General features: G+C 50.3%; 1 protein-coding gene across 3 annotated transcripts in view; it reads left to right on the plus strand.

The window, feature by feature from the left end:
• The window catches only part of SYNJ2 (synaptojanin 2), a 98499-nt gene that overhangs the window by 6986 nt on the left and 68543 nt on the right, over nucleotides 1-22970 (plus strand). For all 3 annotated transcript variants that reach the window (XM_077898377.1, XM_077898378.1, XM_077898379.1), the window contains exon 2: nucleotides 17508-17594. In XM_077898377.1, the coding sequence (XP_077754503.1) occupies nucleotides 17508-17594 (87 nt within the window). The remainder of the gene's footprint in view (nucleotides 1-17507; nucleotides 17595-22970) is intronic.

Raw genomic sequence — 22970 nt, forward strand, 5'->3', positions numbered from 1 at the left:
TGGAAAAGACTCATGGTGTCCTATTATCTCTGTGCTTATTTTGAGCTTCAAAACACGTGTTGTCAGTGAAGATTGGGGTGCTGGTGAGTGTAAGAATCAGTAGAACATCCTTGTGGGGACTAGATTTTCATCTGATGCTGCGTCAACAGGAGCATTCAGGCTCGGGGGAGCACTTGCCCACTTTCTGAGCAGTGAGTGTGCTATCGCAAAGGGACATCTTCGAGAGAAATGTGTGGCCTTGGGTCCTGCGTTCCAGTAGAGCTGCGGCTTACGATGGGTAATAGCCTTCCATGGGGATGTCCCCAGCACCTAGAACAGAGCCTGATTAGGACTCAAGACTCTGAGGAAAGTTTCTTAGCATAGAGGCAGCAATGAGCCACCAGGCTCCCCAAGAACATGCTTCTGAATGTGAGGTATGTAAAATAGATAACATGTTGGACTGGCATCTTCCCAAAGATCTCCTTAGTTAGTTGTGAGTGGGAAGAATGCCCACGTGAGTGAATGTATCCCCCTATTCTAGTAGGTTTGCTCCGTCTGGAGGGCAGCCCAGGGGCGGGGGGGGGGGGTGCGGCAGAGACTGCCAGCTGGGCGGACAGAACTGTGTTTTGCACCCAAGGTGGGCACTGTGCATCTTTCGTGGCCCGGATGCTTAACAAAGGGCCTGTCCAGGAAAGCTGGACACATCTGGCCAGGTCCTGCGGGAGTGGCAGTCTGCACTCACGGCACATCATGCTGGAGCCTTGCCATATGCTTGTGAAGCTTCCTGGCTGGGAAAATGACTCCGGGCGGGAGGATTCACTTTGAGCACATCAGCTAAGGAGGACAGGCAGCTCCTTCTGATGACCCAGTTCTTGGGAGCAGTTCCAAAGTACGAATACAAAAAGTCTGAGTTTAATTTTATGGCAGTTTTTGAGGATCAGGGACTCTCCCGGGGAGCCTCCTGTAATACCATGGGAGCTCCTACTTAATTCTGTTCCTGAATCTTCTGCATTTCTGCCCGCCACCGCCCACTCTCCCCGCCCTGCCTTCTCCAAGGCCAGGCCTAATGGAGCCCAGCCTCCCTGACTTCCTGGGGCCCCTGTCCAGCCTGACCACAGCTGCTGTGCTGTATTCACCCCCTACCCAGGAACAAGCCTCATCCCCTGCCACTTTTGCTCCTTGGCGCAGTCTGCAGCGATACTTGGGGCAAAGCAGGTGATAAGAAATGAAAAGGGACTTTCCTTTGTCCTTTAGAGCAGTGTGAGGTCTCACAACGCAGATCCTGGGCCACCAAAAGCACTCCTAGTTTTGAAATTGATGTGGGATTTGGGGGGTGGGGTGGGGAGAGGGCAGGGTGGTCACAGCAATGCTCAGACCCAGACCCACCCTAAAACTGGATGGTCTAGTCACCCATCAAAATCTAGGGAAATGGCCAGATTTTAGTGAGGCATGATGTACAGTTTCTTCCTTTCTTTTAAGATTTATTCATGAGAGACAGAGAGAGAGAGAGGCGGAGACACAGAGGGAAAAGCATGCTCCTCGCAGGGAGTCTAATGGGGAACCCAGTCCCCAGACCCGGGATCATTCCCTGGGTGGAAGGCACATGCTCAACCACTGAGCCACCTGAGCGTCCCTGATGTAGTTTCTTATCTCTCCTGGCCAGCTGCCTTTTTGTATTCAACTTGTATTGATTTATTATTGATTGATGGTGGTAATCTCTACTCAGAAAAAGCAAATTGCTTCCCTTTCTTCAGGTCTCACCCTAGAATGTTCCAGTGAGACCTCCACTAAATCCTTCACCTGTTTCCTCTATAGCCTGGTGATAGAGAAGACCTGAATTCTAGCCCTGGCTCCTTATCCTAGCCCTTATCTGATGGGATTGAGTTAACCCCTCCAGGCCTCAGGGTCTGCATCTGAAAACAAACAAATGACAATTCCTTCTCTGGAATTCTTTTTTTTTTTTTTTTTTTAATAATAATGGGTGGTGATAGGTCTGGTTATTGGGCATTTGCTGTATACACATATCGGCATTGAGTACTTTACATGTGTTACCTTTTTTTTAAGAAAAGATTTTATTTATTCATTAATGAGAGACAGAGACAGAGAGAGAGAGAAAGAAAGAGAGACAGGCAGAGGGAGAAGCAGGCTCCATTCAGGGAGCCCGATGTGGGACTCGATCCCGGGACTCCAGGATCATGCCCTGGGCCAAAGGCAGGTGCTAAACTGCTGAGCCACCAGGGATCCCCTTCTCTGGAATTCTATGTGCCTCTAAAAAAAAAAAAAAAAAAAAAATTTAAGCGCTAAGCATAAGCAAATAAGCAACACCCTTACTTTACATACCTAGCTAAAATAATAAACTACCCAGAAATTTGAATCTTGGGAGAAATGATCTAGCAAGGTAAAATGTAGGATGGTTCAGAACTAAGTCTGAGCTAAGAATCTAATGCTATACATTTTTTTTATTAGAGACTTATGAATTAATTAAAAGGCATGAGATTATCTCTCCTTGAATCTGCCCCTATAACCAGCAGAAAAATTTTAAAAACGCATTAACAATTTAGCTTAAATCAGGGACACAAAGTAAGGTATTTATTAAAATACAAAATGTGCTAAAGTATTAGCTCCTTTAGTTGGTTCTTATTAGCATCGATTAACATTCCGAAGATCCTTTCACCATAAACATAACTTTGCTTTTAACGATCTACTCTGGAGGGAGGAGTTTGTGTGTCTGGCAATGTGTGGTCTTGTTTCAGTTGCTTTCTGACTCTTGTGTGAACTTAGCTTCACTTCGAATCTTATACATGGCTGATAAATTCTGTATGTTGGGGAAAACTCTAAGCAAAGGAGACAGTTTTCTGCAGCTCTTGCTTCTCAATTAAGCAAAACAGAGGTCAGGTGGAGACGACATGGATCCTGCTGGCAGAAGGAGTGATAGAATGCAGTCCAATGTGGTGGCAGTCCATGTGCTGTGGCCCAACAGAACTGTGACACTCTTGCCATGGCCTGCTTCAGTAATGGGCTTGTTTTTACATAAAGGGTGCAGATAAAGAAAGGAATATTGGAAAACTTGGGCTAGAAGTAACTTGCCACCAGCCCAGGCCTGAGCCAAGCCTTTGTGATAAGGTCCATCAATCATAGTGGTATCTGCTTATTTTTTACCCAGACCTCCAAGAATGGAGAGGGGAGGAGCCATGCACCCAGAGAGGAGGGGCCTGTGGCTCAGGAGGGGAGGAGCCCTGGGGCCTGGAGGGGAGGAGCATGTACCCAGAGAGGAGGGGGCCTGTGGATCAGGAGAGGAGGAGCTGAGGACCACCTGGAAAAAGAGCTGGTACTGGTACTGCGCCGTTTCCTCCACCACCTCCCCTGCTTTCCAAGCTGATCAGTCTAGAGGGAGCACTTTTTCTTCTAATTCACAGAAAGGCACCTTGTGGGTTCTAGGCTGCCTGGGTTCTAGGCTGCCTTGGAGAAAACAGACCAGTAAAGGCCTTTTTCTAACTTGTATGGCAGTGATACATTTGTAATCCATCTGTGGAACTGGTATTTGCAGCCTAGCCCTGCAACAAAGTGGCGCATCACATACACAAAGGGAAAAATTATAATGAAATGCTGCTGCCTGCGGACAAATGGCTCCAGACCTGGGGGGGTGTCAGGTGTGGGTGACTTCAGCACCCTCTGAGACCTTAGGTTTCTGGTTCCGTTTTGCTGTTAGGATGTTTGGGTCGCCGAGAGCTTATTAGAATTTTGTCTTAAGGGAGAAGGTAGACCCAGATGGAAGACGAGGGAAGTGATCCTGTAAGAATCCTGTGAGTTTTAGATTCTGTGAGTTTTAGGGGTTGAACTTTGTGATTTTAGTTTGCTCACCAGCTTGCTCACCAGCTTTCTCCTGGGCTCTGTAGGACGGGCCTCAGTTTTACGGCCTGTGAGCTCCCCTCCTGTGCACCCTTAAGTGTTTTGGATGGATGATAAGATTGTGCACTTAGAAGATCCAGGAAACAGATCCTGAAATATGTGTCAGTGAAATGATACCATATCTGAGATTTGTTTAGTAGTACTGTGCGAGGCAGATAGATGGGGAGGGAATAGGTGAGATGAGACTGGGAATATGTTGGTAACTCTTGGAATTGAATGGTAGGTATGTGGAGGTTTAGTGAATTAATAAGCTGGCTGCTTTTCAAGCTCAGCAGATAAAAACTGATGGCTTTCCCATACACTATCATGAGTCAAGAAACTAGAAACTAGAGGATCACATAAGAAAAAAAAAAGATTCCACTCCCAGTGACAACAGTTTCTGAGAATAAACATAATAAAATATGTCAGGCCTAAAAGAAGAAAGCTATAAAACATTACTAAAGCACCAAATAATTGGAAAGGTATCCTGTATTCTTTGATAGGAACACTGACATTGTAAAGATGTTCTTCTCCAATTAATCTGTAAATGCAAGTACCTATGAGTAAAATCCGATTAAATTCCAGTAAGAGTTCAACATAAAACATAATGGGCTGACTCAGGTATATCTGGACTCCCCCACACTTAAACTAAATGGCAGCCCCATGTGGGTGTGGCAGAGGCTTGAGACACAAAACGTGTGAGTCATCCTGGTCCCACTGTCTTCCGCCAGTCCACCCAGTCCTCCAGCAAGTCCAGATCTCTCTGCCTCCACGTATGTCTGGATGCCACCAGTCCCCCTCCACTGCACAAGTATGGTGCTAGACCAACCATGCCCTCTTTCACTTGGACTGGCAGCCGCCACCTAACAGGTGTCACGGCCACCACTCCCAGGGCTTCCCCAGATCCCATGCAGGGACCTGCTCAAGCCTGCACCGCTTATGGCCTCTGCCCTGGCTCCTTTTCCTCTCTCACCACTTCCTGAGCTTACTGCATCTGACCAGCCCTGACTGGCTTCTGTCTCCACATCTTTTTTTTTTTAAGATTTTATTTATTTGTCAGAGAGAGAGACAGAGAGAGAGCATAAGCAGGGGGAGTGGCAGAGGGAGAGGTGGAAGCTGACTCCCCTAGGAACAGGGAGCCCAATGCAGGGTGCGATCCTAGGACCCCAGGATCATGACCAAAGTCCACGGCAGATACTTAACCTGAGCCACCCATGCACCCCCTACCCCAGCGTCTTTGTACTTGTTGTGTCTCCTGCCTGCCATCCTGCCCCCCATCCCCCGCCCCACAGACCTCTGCCTGGCCATGTCCTCCTCATTCGGGGCTATCTTGATGATTTGGGTGACACTTTCCTGGCCACCTTAGTTGAACTAGCCAATGGCATCCACACTCCCCACACCCCCATTGCCTCTGTTCCACCACCAGCTTTCCTGTCTTCATAGCACTTATTACCAAAAGCACCTTCTTTATTGGCTTGCCTGTGTACTATGTAACGTTGCTCACCGTCAGAGTGCAGGCTTTATGGGAGGATGTTACAGGTTGCGTTGTGTCCCCCCAAAAGCGGTGTCCAAGTCCTAATCCATGATACCATGATAACTGAATGTGACCTTATATGGAAATCAGGCCTTTGCAGCCATAATTAAGTTGTAAACTAAGGTGAAGTCATATCAGAGTAGGGTGGGCCCTTGATCTAGTAGGATTAGTGTCCTTATAAAAAGAGAAGACACAGAAACAGGTAGAGGATGATCGTGCAGAGATTAGAGTGATGTGGCCACCAGCCAAGGACCCCCAGGGACCCCCAGATGCTGGAAAAGCCAAGGAAGGATCCTTCTCTGGAGCCTTCCAAGGGAGCATGGCCCTGCCAACACCTGAGTTTGGACTTTTGGCCTCCAGAACTGTGAGAGCATAACCATGGTTATTTTAAGCACCCCAGTTTGTGATAGCACTGTCTTCCCAGCCCTGTCTGGTGTGAGGAGCAGCTCCAGAAACCCTGTGGAATGATGAAAGAATGGCAAAAATAGCCAAGATTTTGAAAAAGATTAGTGAAAACAAACTTGATCTACCAGATAGTAAAGCCATAAGAATGGTATAATAGGAGAGCGCCTGGGGGGCAGTCGGTGAATCGGCTGCCTTCGGCTCAGGTCATGGTCTCTGGGTCCTGGGATCGAGCCCCACATCGAGCCTCCTTTGCTCCCTCTGCTTGTACTCTCTCTGTCAAATAAATAAAATCTTTTTAAAAAACCAGAATGGGGGATCCCTGGGTGGCGCAGCGGTTTAGCACCTGCCTTTGGCCCAGGGCGTGATCCTGGAGACCCGGGATCAAGTCCCACGTCAGGCTCCCGGTGCATGGAGCCTGCTTCTCCCTCTGCCTATGTCTCTGCCTCTCTCTCTCTCTTTCTGACTATCATAAATACATAAAAAAAAAAATTAAAAAAAAACAATGGTATACAAAAATCAATAAATTAGAAGAGAGGGCTCAGAACAGACTTATGTAAATGGATTGATTTAGTTTATTATAGTGCTGACGATTTATTCAGCCAGGGAAAATGTGGATATTCAACAAATGGTGTTGGTACAATTGACCAGTGCTGTGCACGGTGGGGCTCTTCCTTTATTCAGCCAGATATTCAGATGCGGTTCCTCTTGAATTGTCTAGTCTGAGAGGAGGAAACCTGGCTCGCCCATGGCACAGCGGGGGCTGTCCCTGTCCAGAGGAGCGAGTCCAGGGGTTCTTGCAGGTGACTGCTTGCGTAGCCATCCATCTGGTAACTAGCTTCTCCCCTAGCTTAAAGCCTTGTGCCTGTTAGAGCCAGTATCTCTTATAAAACCCCTAGAAGTACAGATTCCAGACTTCACCCAAGCCCCGAGCCTGGTGTCCTCACCAGCATGTATAATTCATCTATGGTTCTTCCCTGTCCAGGAGCAATTGGCCAACAAATATCATTTTTACCATAAGCAATGTTATCTAGTAACATAGGAATCTTTATGGGATTCCTAGGTTTTGTTAAGCCCATGAGGATGCTAATTAAGTTAGAGCCGTATATTATATCATACATTAAAGCAAATTACAAAGGCCTTTAAGGTTAAACATAAAGAGCCCCAACTTTTAAAGTCTTAGAAAAACACAAAGGAGCAGCATTCACAGATTTATGGTATAGAAGGCCTTTCTAAACAAAGCATAAAACTCAGAAGTCAGAAAGATAAAGAAACCTGACAGATTGAAGAAATATTTTTTTATGGAAGTATAACATACATAGAAAAATGAACAAATCCTAAATGTACAGCTCCATGAATTTTCACAAAGTGAACACACCCACATGATCAGGGTGAGATCTGGAAACAGAGCATTAACAGTACCCTAGGACTTCCTGCCCAGGCTTCACTCTGTGTCAGGCTGACAGATTGGACTACATAAATATTTAAAACTCCAGGATATCAGAAGACACCATAAAGGTAGTTTAAAAACAAGCAACAGCCTGGCAAGAAGCTGTGTATAACCACTTGCAACATATAAAAGGGTCAAAGACTGATAATCATTGGGTATAAAAGAGTGCCTGTAGATGACAAAGAAGGACAAATAGTTCACCAGAAAAGATGACAAAGAATATCTAAGTCATTCTCGAAAGATGCGAATGGCCGAAGCCACGGAGCCAGCACTGCCCCTCTGCTTCGGGCCGTACACAGTGCTGGACGGATGAGCGCTGGTACTCTCTCCTATTTTTCTTGCCATCTCCCTCCTGTGATTCAGGCTTGGAGGCCCCGGGACAGACACTGCATGCCACCCAGTGTCACCCCTCCCCCCTGGCCCTGTAGCTGTGCCTCCCGCCTGTCTCTCCCCTTAGGCCTTGACCCCTCTCGGAGGAGACATTTACTGCTCTTGTGCACTGGCTCCAGGTAAGCCGCACAGGCTTCCAGATAAGCCCAGATTTGACTTGTCCTCTCGGGGACACACCTGCTGGGGTTCAAGCCAGGCTCAGTGTGCTGGGAACATCAGGGCAGAGCTCAGGTGCCTGGGGCATGCCCCACAGCTGTGGCAGGACCAGGAAGGGCAGAGAGTCGGAGGGGGCCACCATCGCCAGAGGTTAGGGCAGGCGGAAGGTATGGCATCCCATTCAGAAAGGCCAGGGTTGGGGAGGACAAAATAGGCCCCTCTTTCCCCCTTTCCTTCCTAGCTGGGTGATTCCACCATTAAACCAGCAGACAGTGGTGTATCGTCCCTGCCCCAACCCCTCACCTCCTTTCTCTGTCCACGTGTGCTGTGGCTGCTCCCCCTCCTCCCACCCTCCATCCTTCCGGATGCGCTTCAGCCAGGCTTTGGTGCTCACAGCTCCTCTGATGCCCTCCATCCAGGTCCCCATGACTTCCACCTCGCCGGATCCCGCTAAGGTGTGTCCCCTGTCCAGAAACACCCCCAGGTGATCACACCTCCTTCCCTAGACGACGCTCCCCGCCCCCCCCCCCCATGGTCCCGCCTGGCTGCAGTTCTCCTGGGTGCTCAGAGCTGCACCCTACACGGAGTGTGCACCTGGAATCTCTGATGAGTGATGATGTTGTAGCAGGAAAGGGTGTGACTTTCCCCTTCCTTCCAGCCCCCACTGGCACTCATGTAGCATAAGAAGTTATATATGCATCACACTACATGGCTTCTAAAAGGGTGCCTGTGGGTCTGCACACACACGTGTGTGTGGAAGTGAGGCTTCTCTGCAAGGGAGGAGGCTGTGAGGCAGGGTAGTAGCCGGGCTGGGAGGGGCTGTTCAGATGGACCGATAATTGGGGGAGGAGGAGAGAGGATGTACTGAGGAGCTGGTTTGGGTTGTCAGTCAGAGAGGATACTGGAAAAGTAGTTGTACTACAACCTCCAGCCCCAGGCCCGGGCCGGCGGACCTAATTTGTTACTCGTAGGAAGCAAACTGCAGAGCTTGTTGTATGAGGAGGTGACGCATCAGGACTTGGTCCAGGAGGAGAGCCTGGGGTGGCGGGGAGAGATGGAAGGCCCAGGAATGAGATCTGCGGTTAGGCTGTCAACACTGCCCCCAGGGATCTGGTCTATGGGATCCGCCCCCACGTGTACAGTGAACACACACACATTTTCAGAGAAACAGGTATCTTCCGCTTCCCCCTGGCTCCCTGGTGGGGGGAGGGCTGCCTGGCCCTCCCTGTGCTGCTGGGTGCTGTAGGGAGCCACCCACCGGCCTTACGGCCCCTGTCCCCAGGCTCTGTCCGAAGCATGCTCAGTGTAGACAAAGGACTCAGCTCTGAAGGCTGCGTACAGGCCTGCACTCCAGCCCTCCTGTCTGAGGAGCCCGCCTCCTCCTCGGGCCTGGTTGCAGCCACCGCGGACCTCGGGGCAGGGAGGGGAGCGTGGAGGGGCCCACCCCTGCCTCACAGATGTTTTTCCAGCTGTGGCTGCGGGAGATGATAAATTTCCCTTTTATTTTCTCGGGTTGGTTTGCGCAGGCTAACACGGCCTTGGTGGGAGGCAGCGCATTTGCTTAGGTCATGTGTTTTCGGGGGCCCACCTCGCCGCCCTCCCCCCACTGGCTCTTTTGCATGGCCTGGACTTTTTTGGTGAGAGAGAGCAGCAGTGGGGAGTACAGGAAAGTTTCTTATTGGGGCTGCCTTGCGTCTGCCCAGTTGGCTCTCATCATAGCTCTCAAGCTTCGGTTACAGACTGATGTTTTGATTTGCACTTTGCTTAGCAACCCTCCTAAGCCTCATCCGCCCCACCCGAGAAAACCCATTGTCTTTCTGAAGAGCTGCTTTAGCTCTAAACTGGTAACCCTGGAAGGAACAGCGTAAGCCAGTCTGAATTGAACTCCTGAAGGAGACACTGACCTTGATCTGGATGATGCTGTCCTCTTGAGACCCTGAAATACTAGAAGATGGTTTAAAATCATGCACAAGAATGCAGCAGCCACAAATGGTACCTCCGTCTTGGACTGTCAGCATTGTTAAATTGACCTACTTGTTTCTGTGACTTGTGGGCTGGGCTTCACTCGAATTTCCTTATGGAGTGTTATTGTGGAATATATTATGAGAGAAAGAAACGTGTGTGGTTAGTTTGCTTATTGATCTGGACTGGCTGTCTGCAGACCAGGAACATGGCCTGCGTGGCCTGGGTTTTAAGAATAGAGCACACCAGCCCCAGCTTCCAGGGTCCCCTCAAAGGACAGGCCCATTCATTCCCAGAAAGTCCACATGGCCCTGTCATAGTTATTATAGGTCACCCGTGGTTCCTGTCAGCCTGGATGCCTTCTACCAGTCAGGACTATTTTTAATCATAAGCCATACTGTCTAGTAACTTAGATAACTTTTATCAGGTTACCACAGAAACAGGGCTAGAATGCTAACTTAAGGTCAGTTCTCTTGCAGGTTCTGTTAACCCTTTGCCCGCACACACCAGGAAGACTGTCACCCATTGCTCTGTGTTGGGATTATCTGGCTCCCTGGTGATTTTACCTCATTTGCCACCAGTCTCTCTGATGCTAAGCTTGCTCTCGTTCTTGGTACCTTCAGCCGTCATGGTGATCCTGCTGCAGCCCTTGGCTTTGGACTCCCTGACCTCCCCTCAACAGGTGTGTCCTCCACCCTGCTTTGGCCACTCTCCCCCGGCCGTGCTCTGGTCCCCCCACTATCTGTGTCAAACACCCACTACCCCCACCTTTTCAACACAGCCCTTGGTTCCCCAGTTGGGTGCTCTTTGACTCTGCTAGGACTGTGTCCCTGACCCTGCCACCTTTCCACGGTCCCACAGTGTCCCCCATGCCTCTCCTTTGGCTATGTGGGTCCCAGCCACTACCTCTGCTTGCACCTCCCCCTGTGCTCCCTCGTCCCTCCCTTGCTGATACCGAAGTGAGATCCTCTCCTCTCCTGAACCGGCCTCTGTGTAGCTGGAAATTTCCAGAGACCCATTGTCATGCTGGTAGATGTCATTGCTGCTTCATGATCCCTGATTCCAGGTGGGTCCTGCAGTGACTGTCCCAATGGGCTATCTGCATCTTCCCACTTCTCAGCTCTGCCGCTCTCCTCTTCCTCCTCTTCCTCCTTCTCCTCCTCACTCTTTGCTGGACTTGCCTCTCCCTGCACTGAAGCATGAAAACATTTGGGAGGGGATGTCCACACTACCTGTGCCATGGTGGCTGCCTCTCCACCCCCCCCCCGCCCCCCGCCATCTGGCTGGTGTCTGCTCCCTTGTCTTTTATTAAGCATGGATGGACTGTTTCTGAGGGTGGTCCCCACTTAGAGATCGGATTCCACTGACCTGCTCTGGGGCATTGCTGCAGCAGCTCCCCCTCTCCTACGACATTGGATTTTACTGTCCCAGAGCATTTCCACAGCAAATGCGTGTGGGTGCACATGCACATGTGTATATACACATGCATGTATACACACATACACGCACACACATATACATATATACACACAAACACACATACACAGGCATACACAGATGCACATATACACATACGTACCACACATGCATTGCACACATACATGTATGCACACACATATATCGATATATACATACATGCATGTATACACACATGCACAGATATATACACAAATGCACATGTGCAGATATATACACACATGCACACATACAGACATATATACACATGCACACACATACACATGTACACACGCACACATATATGCATGTGCACACACGTGCATACATGCACAGACATATACATGCATATACATGCACGTGCACATAATATATACATATGCACATATACACGGACATATACACACATGCACATGCATACACACACATATCCACATGTATGCTCATGTACACACACACACACACAGGGTTCCTCAAAGAATTGTCTCTACACAGTCTCTGTTCCTCTCTCTCCATTCAGCTTCTTGTCTCTGAACTCCCCTGACACTGCTCTTTTCTGGCCACCAGTGCTGAACTGGAAGGACACTCTGTCCTCATGTGATGGAACATAGAGCAGCATCCGAACTTGCTGACCACGCCTGCCTCCTTCAAACGCTTTCTTCTCCGACCTCCAGGACACCACACATTTCTGGTTTTCCTTACATCTCTTTGGATATTTCATTCTCCTTGACTTTTGAACACACTGTTTCTGCCACTCTCTTCCCAGGTGATCCCTTCCATTCTCCAGATTTTGAGTACCTTCTGTTTGCGGGAGGCCCCCGTTTGTGTCTTCAGCTCAGCTGGACTTCCTTGCAGGACTCCAGGCTGGCACAGCTCTGCCCTCGATGTCTGTACTGGGACACCTGGGGGCACAGCAGGCTCATCGGTCTGACCTGAGCTCTCAGTGTGGCCTCCAGGCTCCTCCATCCCAGTGACGGCTGCTCCAGCCTTCCCATTATCCAGGAGAAAAACTTGGCTTCATCCTTGGACCTTGTCTTTCTCTCATATCCCACATCAAATCTGTCCACAAACCCTTTTGATTTGAGCTTCAAAATATATGCAGATATCTGGCGATGTTAAGGAATATGGCTAAGTTTTTTCAGATGTGATAATGGTATCGTGGTTACATTTTTTAAAGGAGGCCTTATCTTTCAGAGATTCTTACTGAATTATTTATAGATGAAATGCTAGGAAGTTTGGGATTTACTCACAGTAATCTAGGGCAATGATTTTCACGTGGAGGACTCATTAAAACAGATTTTTGTGTCTCATGGCCAGAGTTTCTGACTCTGTAGGGCTGTGGTGGGCCCGATCAGTTGTATTTCTAAGGCTGGTTGATGCGTATTGTCTGCAATCCACATTATGAGACCCACTGATGGGAGGTATAGGAGAGTGGTGAGGGGTATGAGAGCTGATAGCTAGGGTGGTGGTCGGTACATGGTAGTGTGGGTGGGTCCACAGCATTGCTCCAGTACTCCATTTTTCTTTGGAAATATCCATAGTAAAAAATTGTGTATGTGTATATCTGTGTGTATGTGTGTGTCCAGACTTTGACTGTTTCTCAACACCTCCATTGCTACCACCCTGGTCTAAGCTAGCATCTCTTGCCTTGATCGTTGCGGGGGTCTCCTTGCTTTCCCCCCTGCCCCTCTAGGATCTGTTCTCAACAGAGCAGCTAGAGCAACCTCCAAACCCTGCAACGGCTCCCTGTCACTCAGAGTGAAACCCCAGGTCTTTCTATGACCTACAAAGGTCTTTACAATGTGTCCTTTATGCTGTTTCCTCTGTCAACCTCGGAGCTTCTTGTTGGTCCTTGGATAGTCAGGAATGCTTCTGCCGCAGGACCTTTACACATGATCTCCTGGGCCTGTAGTGGCCTCCCCACCATCACTCAGCCATCCTTGTCATTTCTTTCCTGCCTGCTTTCAAAAGTCGCCCCTGCAGCGAGGTCTTCTCAGATTATAGTATGTAAAATTTCACACATGTGCGCGCACACACACCTACACACACAACCCACACACTTTACGCCTCCTTCCATGCTCACTTTTTCTCCTTAGCTCCTATCACTGTCTGTATTGTGCTTATTGAGCTTGTCTGTTCCTCTTGGCAGGAAGCTTGCACCGAGTAGGCCCCACTACTCTGCCTTTGTGGATATGCCTTGGCCGTGCCACTCTTCCTGGCTCCCACTCCCTCCCAGGTTGGCCTCCACTGTCATCTCACATCCATTCATGACACACGTTCCTTCTTTGCCACTGCCAAACGCCTGCCTTGGCCAGCTCTGCTCTGCAGGGGTTTTTGTCTATTTGGTTCACTGCTGTATTTGTGTCTAGGACAGTGCCAGCCATGGCAGGCTCTCACGACGCTGTCTCTAGCTGCATGGCTGAGTCCCAGGGGCCAAGGGGTGAATGAAGAAGAGGGTGGAAAGTACATGAGGGGACTTTCCTTAAAGGCTGGAAATTTGTGGCCAGTGGGAGGGGAAGGAAAGGCACTCTAACATGGAGAAACCTACAGGAAATGCAACAAAAGTGTGAAAGACAATAATAGTCTATTTTCGAAACATTAAGTAAGGGAGGACAGAAGTTGCAAATGGGCAGGCCAAATGCAGTCTGCAGAGGTGTGTGTTCAGCCCACACGATGCTTAAAATAAACTTGGATTGGTTGCCAACACTGAAAAATCAGGAGTGTCCTATTTCTCTCAAAAAACGAGAGGCTCGCTGGCACCGGGTTGGCATGGGACTGACCATCTGCACCCATTAGAGGGGGTATGCGTCCTCTGGTCCCCTGGGGCCCCCTCTAGCAGCTTCATTCATTCATTACCTGCCTGTTGCTATTGTAGACATTCCATCTGTGGCTCCCTTTTGAAGAGCAGAATGGATTTCTTCTTCCTTCAAACCTAACTGAGGGAATACAGTTGTTTGGGACTAGCAGGGATGTCGGGTGATTTTGGAACAGACCGCCTGAAAGGCCAGGCCACTGGGAGCTCTGGGGGTGGGGCAGAGAAGGCAGTGGGGTGGGGGGCTGCATTATGGGAGCAGAACGTTCCGTTCCCCCTTATACACTGAGGGTCAGAGGGAGCATTGGAGAGAAGTGCATGGAAAAGAGAAAATCAGCTTCTAGGAGAGACAGCTTGCCAGCGAGTCTAGGCTTTAAAAAGACTGGCTCACCACATGAAAAAGTGACCAAGTGTTACGGGTTCACATGTGTCCCCGAGAAAAGATATGTCAAAGTCCTAATTTGCAGTATCTCCGAATTTGGAGATAGTCATTGCAGATGTAATTCAGTGACACGAGATGACATCATATGATGAATCCCAGATCCAATATGCCAAGTGTCCTTTTAAGAAGGGGACAAGACACAGGGACATGCACACAAAGGCCAGGAGAAGATGGGGGTGGGAATTGGAGGGAGGCAGGAGGAGCACCGAGCTGAGAGCCAGAAGCAGGAGGAGGCCGGGCGGGCTCCTTCCCTAGAGCCTTCCGAGGGACGGGCCCTGCCCACACCTGCTTCAGCCCTCTGGCCCTCGGCCCTATGAGATGGTCACGTGTTGTTTGAGGCCAGTGAGGTGGAGGCTTACTGCGAGTTCCCAGGTGCAAAGTCCGGCAGAAAGGGGACCTGGTGGCCCTGAGGTGTGTTGGTTTGTCTGCTGAATAAGAGGTTAAGAGTCTTTGTTACTTGTATTGGCTAAACGTTCCTGGTGACAGGGGCTGTGATGCATGCACTTGTCACCTGCGATCCAGCAGGGCAAGCGGCCAGTTCTGTTGCCACAGCTTCTCCCCGTGGGCACGTTCCCACCCCTGGAGTGTGAACTTGACCACAGCACTTCAGTGAGCAGTTTCCTGGATGTTTTATTTTATTTTCTCAGGATGATTTGCAGAGGTAAATGAATATACAAAGGCCTCCTTGTTGCTGGTTAACAAAATGAGAACCGGGTGATACTAAGGCTTCAGGATTCTGTGTGAAGGCTTTGTAAAGCTCCGAGGGCTGACATATACATTTTTTGTGTGTCAAAATTATTCTCTTGCTTTATCAATGTGTGTCTTGAGATAAGGGCCAGGATCCTGGCCCTGCCTACAGCACCTGTGTGCAGGAGACCCCAGTCTGGACAGCCTGTGGCCTGCAGGGTTAGGATTTCACAGGATTTACCTGTCCTAGAGCAGCGAGCAGGCCCATTTCCAGAGGACTCTGTAGGCACAGGACACAGTGTCTGGCCCTCGGCAGTGAACTTGCCATCACCTCTGGGCAGAGGGTGGTGTTCATTGCACAGCCAGGCGCAGATGCAGGGAATGGAGAAGCTGCCTCGTCCCCCTCACCCATCATCAGTGTGGGAGCCGGAGGCCTATGGCCTCCGAGAAATGGGTTAGAGCCACCTGGAGGCCCTTAGATATCAGCATCGTCATCCGTAGTCCCTGTGACTGTTACCTTGTATGGCAAAAGGGACTTTGCAGATTTGATTTAGTGAAGGGGCTTGAGATGTGGAGATTGTCCTGGGTTACCTGGGTGGGCCCAGGGTACTCACAGGGGCCTTTAAAAGAGGGAGGGCAGGTGGGTGCCTGGGTGGTTCAGTTGTTTAAGCATCTGCTTGCAGCTCAGGTCATGATCCCAGGGCCTTGGGATTGAGCCCCATGTTGGGCTCAGTGGGGAGCCTCTCCCTCTGCCTGCCCCTGTCTGCTCTCTCTTGCTCTATCTCTCAAATAAATAAAAATCTTTTTAAAAAAGAGAGAGGAAGGAAGCAGGAGAGAAAGAGAGAATGAGAAGGAAAGGTGGGAGCAGAGGCCAGAGTGAGGCCATCGCCAGCTTTGAAGAGGATGGGCAGCGGCCAGGAGCCCAGGGATGCAGACGGGCTGGAGATGCTGGGGAGTGCCAGGAAACAGGTTCTTTCCTAGAGCTTCCAGAGGAATGCAATCCTGCCAACACTGATTTTAACCTAGTAAAACCCATTTCAGAGACTTCTGACCTGCACAGTTGTCAGTGCACGGATGTGTGTTGTTTTGAGCCAGTGGGTCTGGTCATTTGTCACCACAGCAGCGGCAGCAGAAGACTGGTGACTCAGGCGCCCTGCGGCTGCCCCTTCTCTGAACCCGGGTGAGGGAGTAGGTGGGACTGTCCCCCCAGTCCTGCTCATAATTAGCTTTAGGTTATGCCCCCTGGCCCCCCTAACAAATTCTAATCAATCCAAACAATTCCTCTGAGTATGGGGGAGGGGTGGGGAATGTGACTTAGTAAACTGGTTGTTAACCTCTTCAGCGTCACTAACTCCTTTGCGATTCTGAGCAAAACAGCGGCTCTCAGCCCCATAAAAAAAATACATCCAGAAATTTGCGCACAGTTGCAGAGGTCATACCAATTCCCCCAAACCCTCTCCCGTGGAGTGGCCGTGTCTGCTGGGCCTCCCTCTGTCACCCCAGGTTAAGAGCCCATCTATCACAGTAATTCAAAGGCAGAGTGACTGCTTACCTAGTAAGCCTCCCTAATGGTGTCTGCTGGCCCCTTATTTGAGTTGATATTGGATTGATATTTCATTCTCTGAATATAGAAACATTCATCAGAGGAAGGACCCAAGGGCCCTGCCACCCTCCATGCCAGATGGGTCTCTGGTGTCCTTGCAGGTCAAGGGCTCCCAGCTCCGAATGATCTTTCCGTCTGTCGGGTCTGCTATCTTCTTTTGCTTCCACCCAAGGCTGTGTCTTATCCTGGGCACTGGTGGTGAATGCTGAAGACCTCAGGGGCTCTGCTCCTGCAGCTTGCGGGGAGCCGCCTTGGGCCCAGGCCGGGGTACCAGCGGCACGTGGGTCTTCTGTGCAGCCTCCCCTGTGCATCAGCAGGTCCCTGCAGGCAGGTGGGCACTTGCGGGCCGAGCCCCCACTGAACAATATTTAGGAAGGAAGGTCCACCCCATTGGACAGCGATGACTCACTCCTGTTTCAGAGCCTGTAGACGGGGCTGGGCCTGCGGCACCTGCTCCTGGCTGGAACCCCAGCACCTCCCGGCAGCCTAGCTGGGGACTCTCCTCACTCTCCCCAGCCCCCAGGGAGCTGTGGGCGCTTCCAGAGAGCAAGCTTTTTGTGGGAAGGTCTAAATCTCTGCAGCCTGGTGATTCGCTGATCATAAAACCTCCACACACGTTACTCGAGGCCGAGCTTTTGTCTCTGCGTTTTCTTTTTCGAGTGGGTGGGGAGCCAGATTGGAAGGCTGCGTGAATGAACTCAACAGGAGCCCCAGGCTGATGTTGTCTGTGATGTGTTTCTCCCCCAGCTCCGGAAGAGAAGGAGGTCATTAAGGGCCAGTATGGGAAGCTCACGGATGCTTACGGCTGCTTGGGGGAGCTCAGGTTGAGATCTGGTGAGTACCCACCCGTTCCGGCAAAACAGCAGCTGTCAGAACGTCTGATGCTAGACTTTCAGGGCGCTGGGCAGAGCTTCTCTTGTGTTCATTTGGAAAGACTGCTGGATTTAGGCGTTTTATTTTAGCTGTCCTGATCTTTTAAAATGTTCCTTTATTTGGCTGAGCCTGCTCCTCCATGCCAGGGAGGAGGTCAAGGTGAATGAACGCAGCTTGGTTCTCACCTGTCTGTGCTGGTGGAGGAGGAGAATGTGTGCAAAGGAAACTCACCTGCATTATTTGCCCTCCAGGACCTGAGTTTTTCCAAAGTCAGGTCTGGGAGGGGCCGCCCAGGGGGCTGTTTGTTGTTTACAAGGGATCCGTGCTCTAGAAGGGATGGATGCGGGAGGTCAGAAGCTCCCGGACTCACTGGGTGGCTTGGGAGAAGAGCCGGGACAGGGCACATTGGCAAGGAGAGAAGAGCCCCCGAGCACCTGCTGTCGGACACTGAGGATGGGGTGTGAGCGAGAGGAAGGGAAAGTGCATGCAGAAAAGGGGCCACATAGTCTGACTTTGAAAAGGCTGAGAACTCACAGGAACAAGCAGGTGTCCTTGCTAATATGGGACCCTCGGGGCTGAGCTGTCGGCTGGGCTGCTATTGGGGGTCGCAGCCTTCTGGCGGGGCCCCTTGCCTTGTCCCCTCTGCGCCCCGGACCTCACCGGAGCCTTGGGGCGCTTGTGGGCTGCACCACCATTCCCCTCCTGTCTCAGCCACCTCATGTGGGTTGGCCCCACCCAGTGTGTCCAGGGACATTGGGGGCCAGAGCAGGTGACATCCCTCATCCGCTGTCTGGCTTCTCAAAGTGAGAATGGCTGTGAGCTGACCAGATCAGCACACAGCTGTTCCCGGGCCGAGCGTGGTAGGGCTCCTCGTCTCCCACACCAGCCGTGTTCACAGACACGATTTGTTAAGCCAACAGAATACTGGTGTTCGGCACTACTTTTCTGGGTCTTCTCTTTCGCGGGATGGTGTCTCCTGATCTGTGATGATTCCACGGATCGTTTCCAACTAGTGTGTAGGAAAAGCACTCAGTACCCACATGACAAGATGCATCTGTTCATGTCTGTTTTGTGCCCGGGGCTAGGTATACATTAACGTATTTAATCCTAAAGATAAGCCAATAGGATATTGTGTCTTGCCCACTGTTGATAGTAACGAAAACAGGCTCAGAGAATCAAAGTAATCGCCTCCGGTGAGAAGAGTAGCTAGGATTCAAACCCAGATCGAGCCGCCTCCATATGCTTGCTTTTTCCCTGAAAAATGTGCTGCCTGCCAGGGATTTGCTGTAGGACTTTCCCCACCGTGATTTTAATGAGGTTATGAAAAATTCCTGTGGCCCATGTTTCCAGACGATGATGTGAGGATGCCAGCTAACCTTCCATACCGCCTCCTCTGTGCCAGACCCTGTTTTGATGTATTAACTCCGTTCTCCCAAAGTGAAAAGCAGGTGCCTGTTATTGTCCTGCTTTACCTTAAGTGCTATATTTGGTCTATTCTGCGATTGATTGATATATATATATAATTTTTTTTTTACATTGTAGCATCTTGGCTGGTAGGATATGTTACAGTTGTTGACATCTTACAGTTATAACTGGCAGTGTTTTTCTCCGACATAAATCATTGATGCATTTTGCATGTGACCAGGGCCTGGATTTAGCACAGGGCCAGAACTCAGCCAAGGTCAGGGAGTTCTCAAGTGGTGACCTGGGTTTTAAACTTGTGCCTTCTGGCACCTGGGGTTGTTTTCAACCACCAGGCTGTTCTGTCTTGAAAAGGGGCAGAAAAGTTTGAGCTTCCAAGGATAGGAAGAGCAGTACCTTTCCGTCATCCCAGAGGAAAATGTTTTCTTCCTGGACTATGATCTGAGATCAGCCATGGGGAGTTGCTCTTAACAGGGAAGGGCAGCAGCCCCCCTGAGAAATATTGTCAGAGTGGGCCAGCGTGTCTGTGGGGTGTTTGGCCCAGGGTCAGGGCAAGCTTCTGCGGAATCGTCCCAGGGCAGGATGTGGAGAGAGGTAACCACAGCTAGAGCTGCCCCAGGCAAGGCCCTGCTCTCTTCTATGCCACCCCCCTGCCCCTTCCCTAAGGAGTGAGTTTGCACACAGGGCCATGCTCCTAGCATTGAGGATCCTCAGGTCCCCAGCCACTGTGTCTCATGTCCTCTGAGTGCCCCCAGCCCTGCCTGTCAGAGTTGCTCTTCCAGGGTGGGCTGCCAAAGCTCTCCGAGGGGGGTAAGGATGACTTCTGAGTTTTGGAATGTCAGGATTATTTGGCCTGTCTTCAATGCATTCCTGAAAGGGCCTAGGGTATCTGAAGGATGGAAGGATTGGGCCTTATCATGGAGTTTCTCAAATCCCCTTCAGCTGCATGATGAAGTGCTTGGCTTTAACTTTATTTTCTTTTCCTGCTCCAAGTCCCTAACCCAGAACTATCATGTTTTCCTCTCCTCGGTGTAGGGCTGTTGGGCAGTGCAGAGTGAAATCCCAATTGGGGGTTGCCACCAAGATAGGCAGCCCGAGTTAGGGATGGGCATCCCCTTTGACTTTTTTTAGGCTGAAGATCTCTGTACAAAGAAAGAGACTGCCCCTCAGACTTATAACGTGGGGCACATTGTTCAATTTCAACCTACCTAAGTGAAGACAGCTTTTTTTTTTTTTTAGTGTTAGAAATTAAGAAATGTGAACAAAAATTGCATACAAGTTTTATCCCAGGTTCCTAGGTTTTCATGGAGACCATAAGTCCCTCCTTCCTCCCTGAAATGCCAGCAAGAAGGGGGTGGAGCCCCCACAATTAGCTGGGGAGTCTGGTTTCCTGATGCATACAGAATACAAAGCACAGAAAGTGAGAGTGTAGCAGTAGAAAGAATGTATCCCAATGATTATAGGGATTTAACTCCCTTTTAACCTAAGCTCTCATGGCCTTCCTGCTTCAGAGCCTCAAGGGAGGAATACAGTGAGGTCTGCAATGGATTGTGCCTTCTGGAGTTATGTAGTGCACAGGCTGTAAAGCTGTACGGGACGGCCCTTGTAGATTCTAGTTCCAGCTTCATAATAGACTCCCCATCTATACTTCGTAATTTCTCTAGGGCCGTATTCCCACCTGCAAAACCAGGAAAACTGCCTCATTACTATATTACATAACTCTTAAGAGATTTGTAGGGGAGAATAAACATGGTCTGAACATGGGTACTAAGTGGGAGGGGCCTGGCCTGCAGAGGGGTTTCTCTGGGAGAAGTAGGTGTGGGGTGGAAGTCAGGTTGCTGACTCCCGGTGAATGGTTCATCCGCACAGGCCAGTGGAGGGCTCCCTTCTGGGTGGGAAAATGAGATGAAAATGAAAAGCCTCTGTAGTGGGAAATTTGATAGTCTTCTGTCTTGAGATTCCGAGTATGCAGTGTTCTCTAGAGAGTCTTGAAATGATGTGGCCTTCATCATTCCTAGAATAATTTATTACCTAAATCCAGTAGTGTGCTGGTAAATATTTGACATCCAGCTCTCTGGGGGAAAAAAAAGCCCTAATGTGTCATGTTTGCCAGTTTCTGTGGGGTAGCTGACCCACCCGGGGCGGATTTCAGGCTGAGTGCGGAGTTGGGGAAAGATGTGCACCACTGGCTCGCATGAGCTGGTGCCGGCTGCCAGCACACCGATGCCGACACCACTTTCATGTTCTAGAAAGGGAGGGTGAAAGAGATCCTTGAAGCTATGCCATGTGAATGCAGGGTGTTTAGAGTTCTGAGTTTGTTGGTGGGGGGAAGTCTTGAGGACCCTCCACTCCGTGAGTGGGAAAGCCTAGAGCTCCTAAGTCCTTTGTCTACAGCTTCAAAGTATGAGGGTGTCCGGTCCAAACAGGGTAGACACAGTGGTCTGTAGGTACCACAGGGCTGAGATTGGCACAGACCTGGCCAGGGAGCAAACTCCAAGGCTGAGCAAACAAAGAAATGCCAACGCAGGGAAAGAAAGAGGCTCAGCAGTGAGAACACACCCAGCATTGTCCCTGCACAAACGGCATTGTGTCTACGCATGACTCATCGTGATTCCAGCCCCAGCCCTTCCCAGCCAGATGACAATGGTCACAGCTAGATAAGACATGGACCCCGTTACTGCAGGGGTCAGGGGGTTTGGGGCAGCTGTGCCTTGGAGTTGGGTTTTGAAGGCAGCCCTCTGGAGGGAGAGAATTTCTAAATTGACTCAAGGTCTCTGAGGTTTTTGTGTATGGGAGGGAATATAGAGAAGACAAAATTTACCATTTTAACCAGTTTAGAGTGGACAGTTTGGTGGCATTAAGGACATTCACATTGTTGTACACCCATCACCTCCGTCTGTCTCTAGAACTTTTTTCATCTTCCCAAACTGAAACCCTGTCCCCACTAATCCATACACTTTGGCGTGGCTGACTTCCATTCCTCTGCCCTGCTTGCTCAGACTGCAGGAGTTGTCTGGACCGTGAGCCTCCTGCCCTCTGGAGGGGTGTCTACGTCCCCATGTATGTCAGCCCTTCTGGCTCTGGTGTGTCTTTTTGGCCTGTGACCCATTGCTTGCCCTCCCTGTCACCTCACCTGACTGCAGCCAGCAACCTCTGACCCACGTGTGCTCTATCTTTGGCCAGAGCTCTGGAACCAGAGATCCTCTGGGCTGGAAGGGACATAGAAGCCATCTAGTGCTTCATTCTCCAAGGCCCAGAGAGGGTAGGAGACTGGCCAGAGGCCCCACAGCCTGGTGGAGGCGTGCTGAGTCCAGAGCCTCACCTTCTGAAGCCAAAAAGCAAGTTTGAGTTTTGTCTTTCCCTTGCTATAAGATCCTTACTGATTTCACGCCCCTGGACTCAGCCTCGACTAATGACTTCTGAGACTTTCCCCCTGCCCTGCCTCCCCCCAGGCCTGGTGTACTTCTTGGCTTGGAGAAAACTGACCCTAAAGTCTAGGTCCTGTGTGCAAGGTGGGCACCCAAGGGGACATCTCATACACCTGTGGCAGATGAGTCCCACCAGCTCCGTTATTCCCTAGAGACACCTTTTCTGCTGGGATCGCAGGCCAACACCATACTGACAGGTAGGCCAGGGGGCATGGACTCCCTACTACCACCACCAACACTAATAGCAATAGTCTGGTGCTTGGCTGGAACCAGGGCCCTTTCCTTAAAACCTAGTACATGGAGCACATCCGAGGGTTCTAGACAAGATTGGGTAGGTAGAGTTGTGCCAACACTGGGGTGACAGGGAGCCACACGCCAGCTGAGTGGGGCCAGGTCCCCCTCCTGGAGGGCCCGCTGCCTAGCACAGTTCCTCTGGGGCCAAGAGACTTCCACGGCACTCAGACGTGGTCAGTGCTAAGGCAGTTTC

Source organism: Canis aureus, chromosome 1 (assembly GCF_053574225.1).
Source record: "Canis aureus isolate CA01 chromosome 1, VMU_Caureus_v.1.0, whole genome shotgun sequence".
Taxonomy (NCBI): domain Eukaryota; kingdom Metazoa; phylum Chordata; class Mammalia; order Carnivora; family Canidae; genus Canis; species Canis aureus.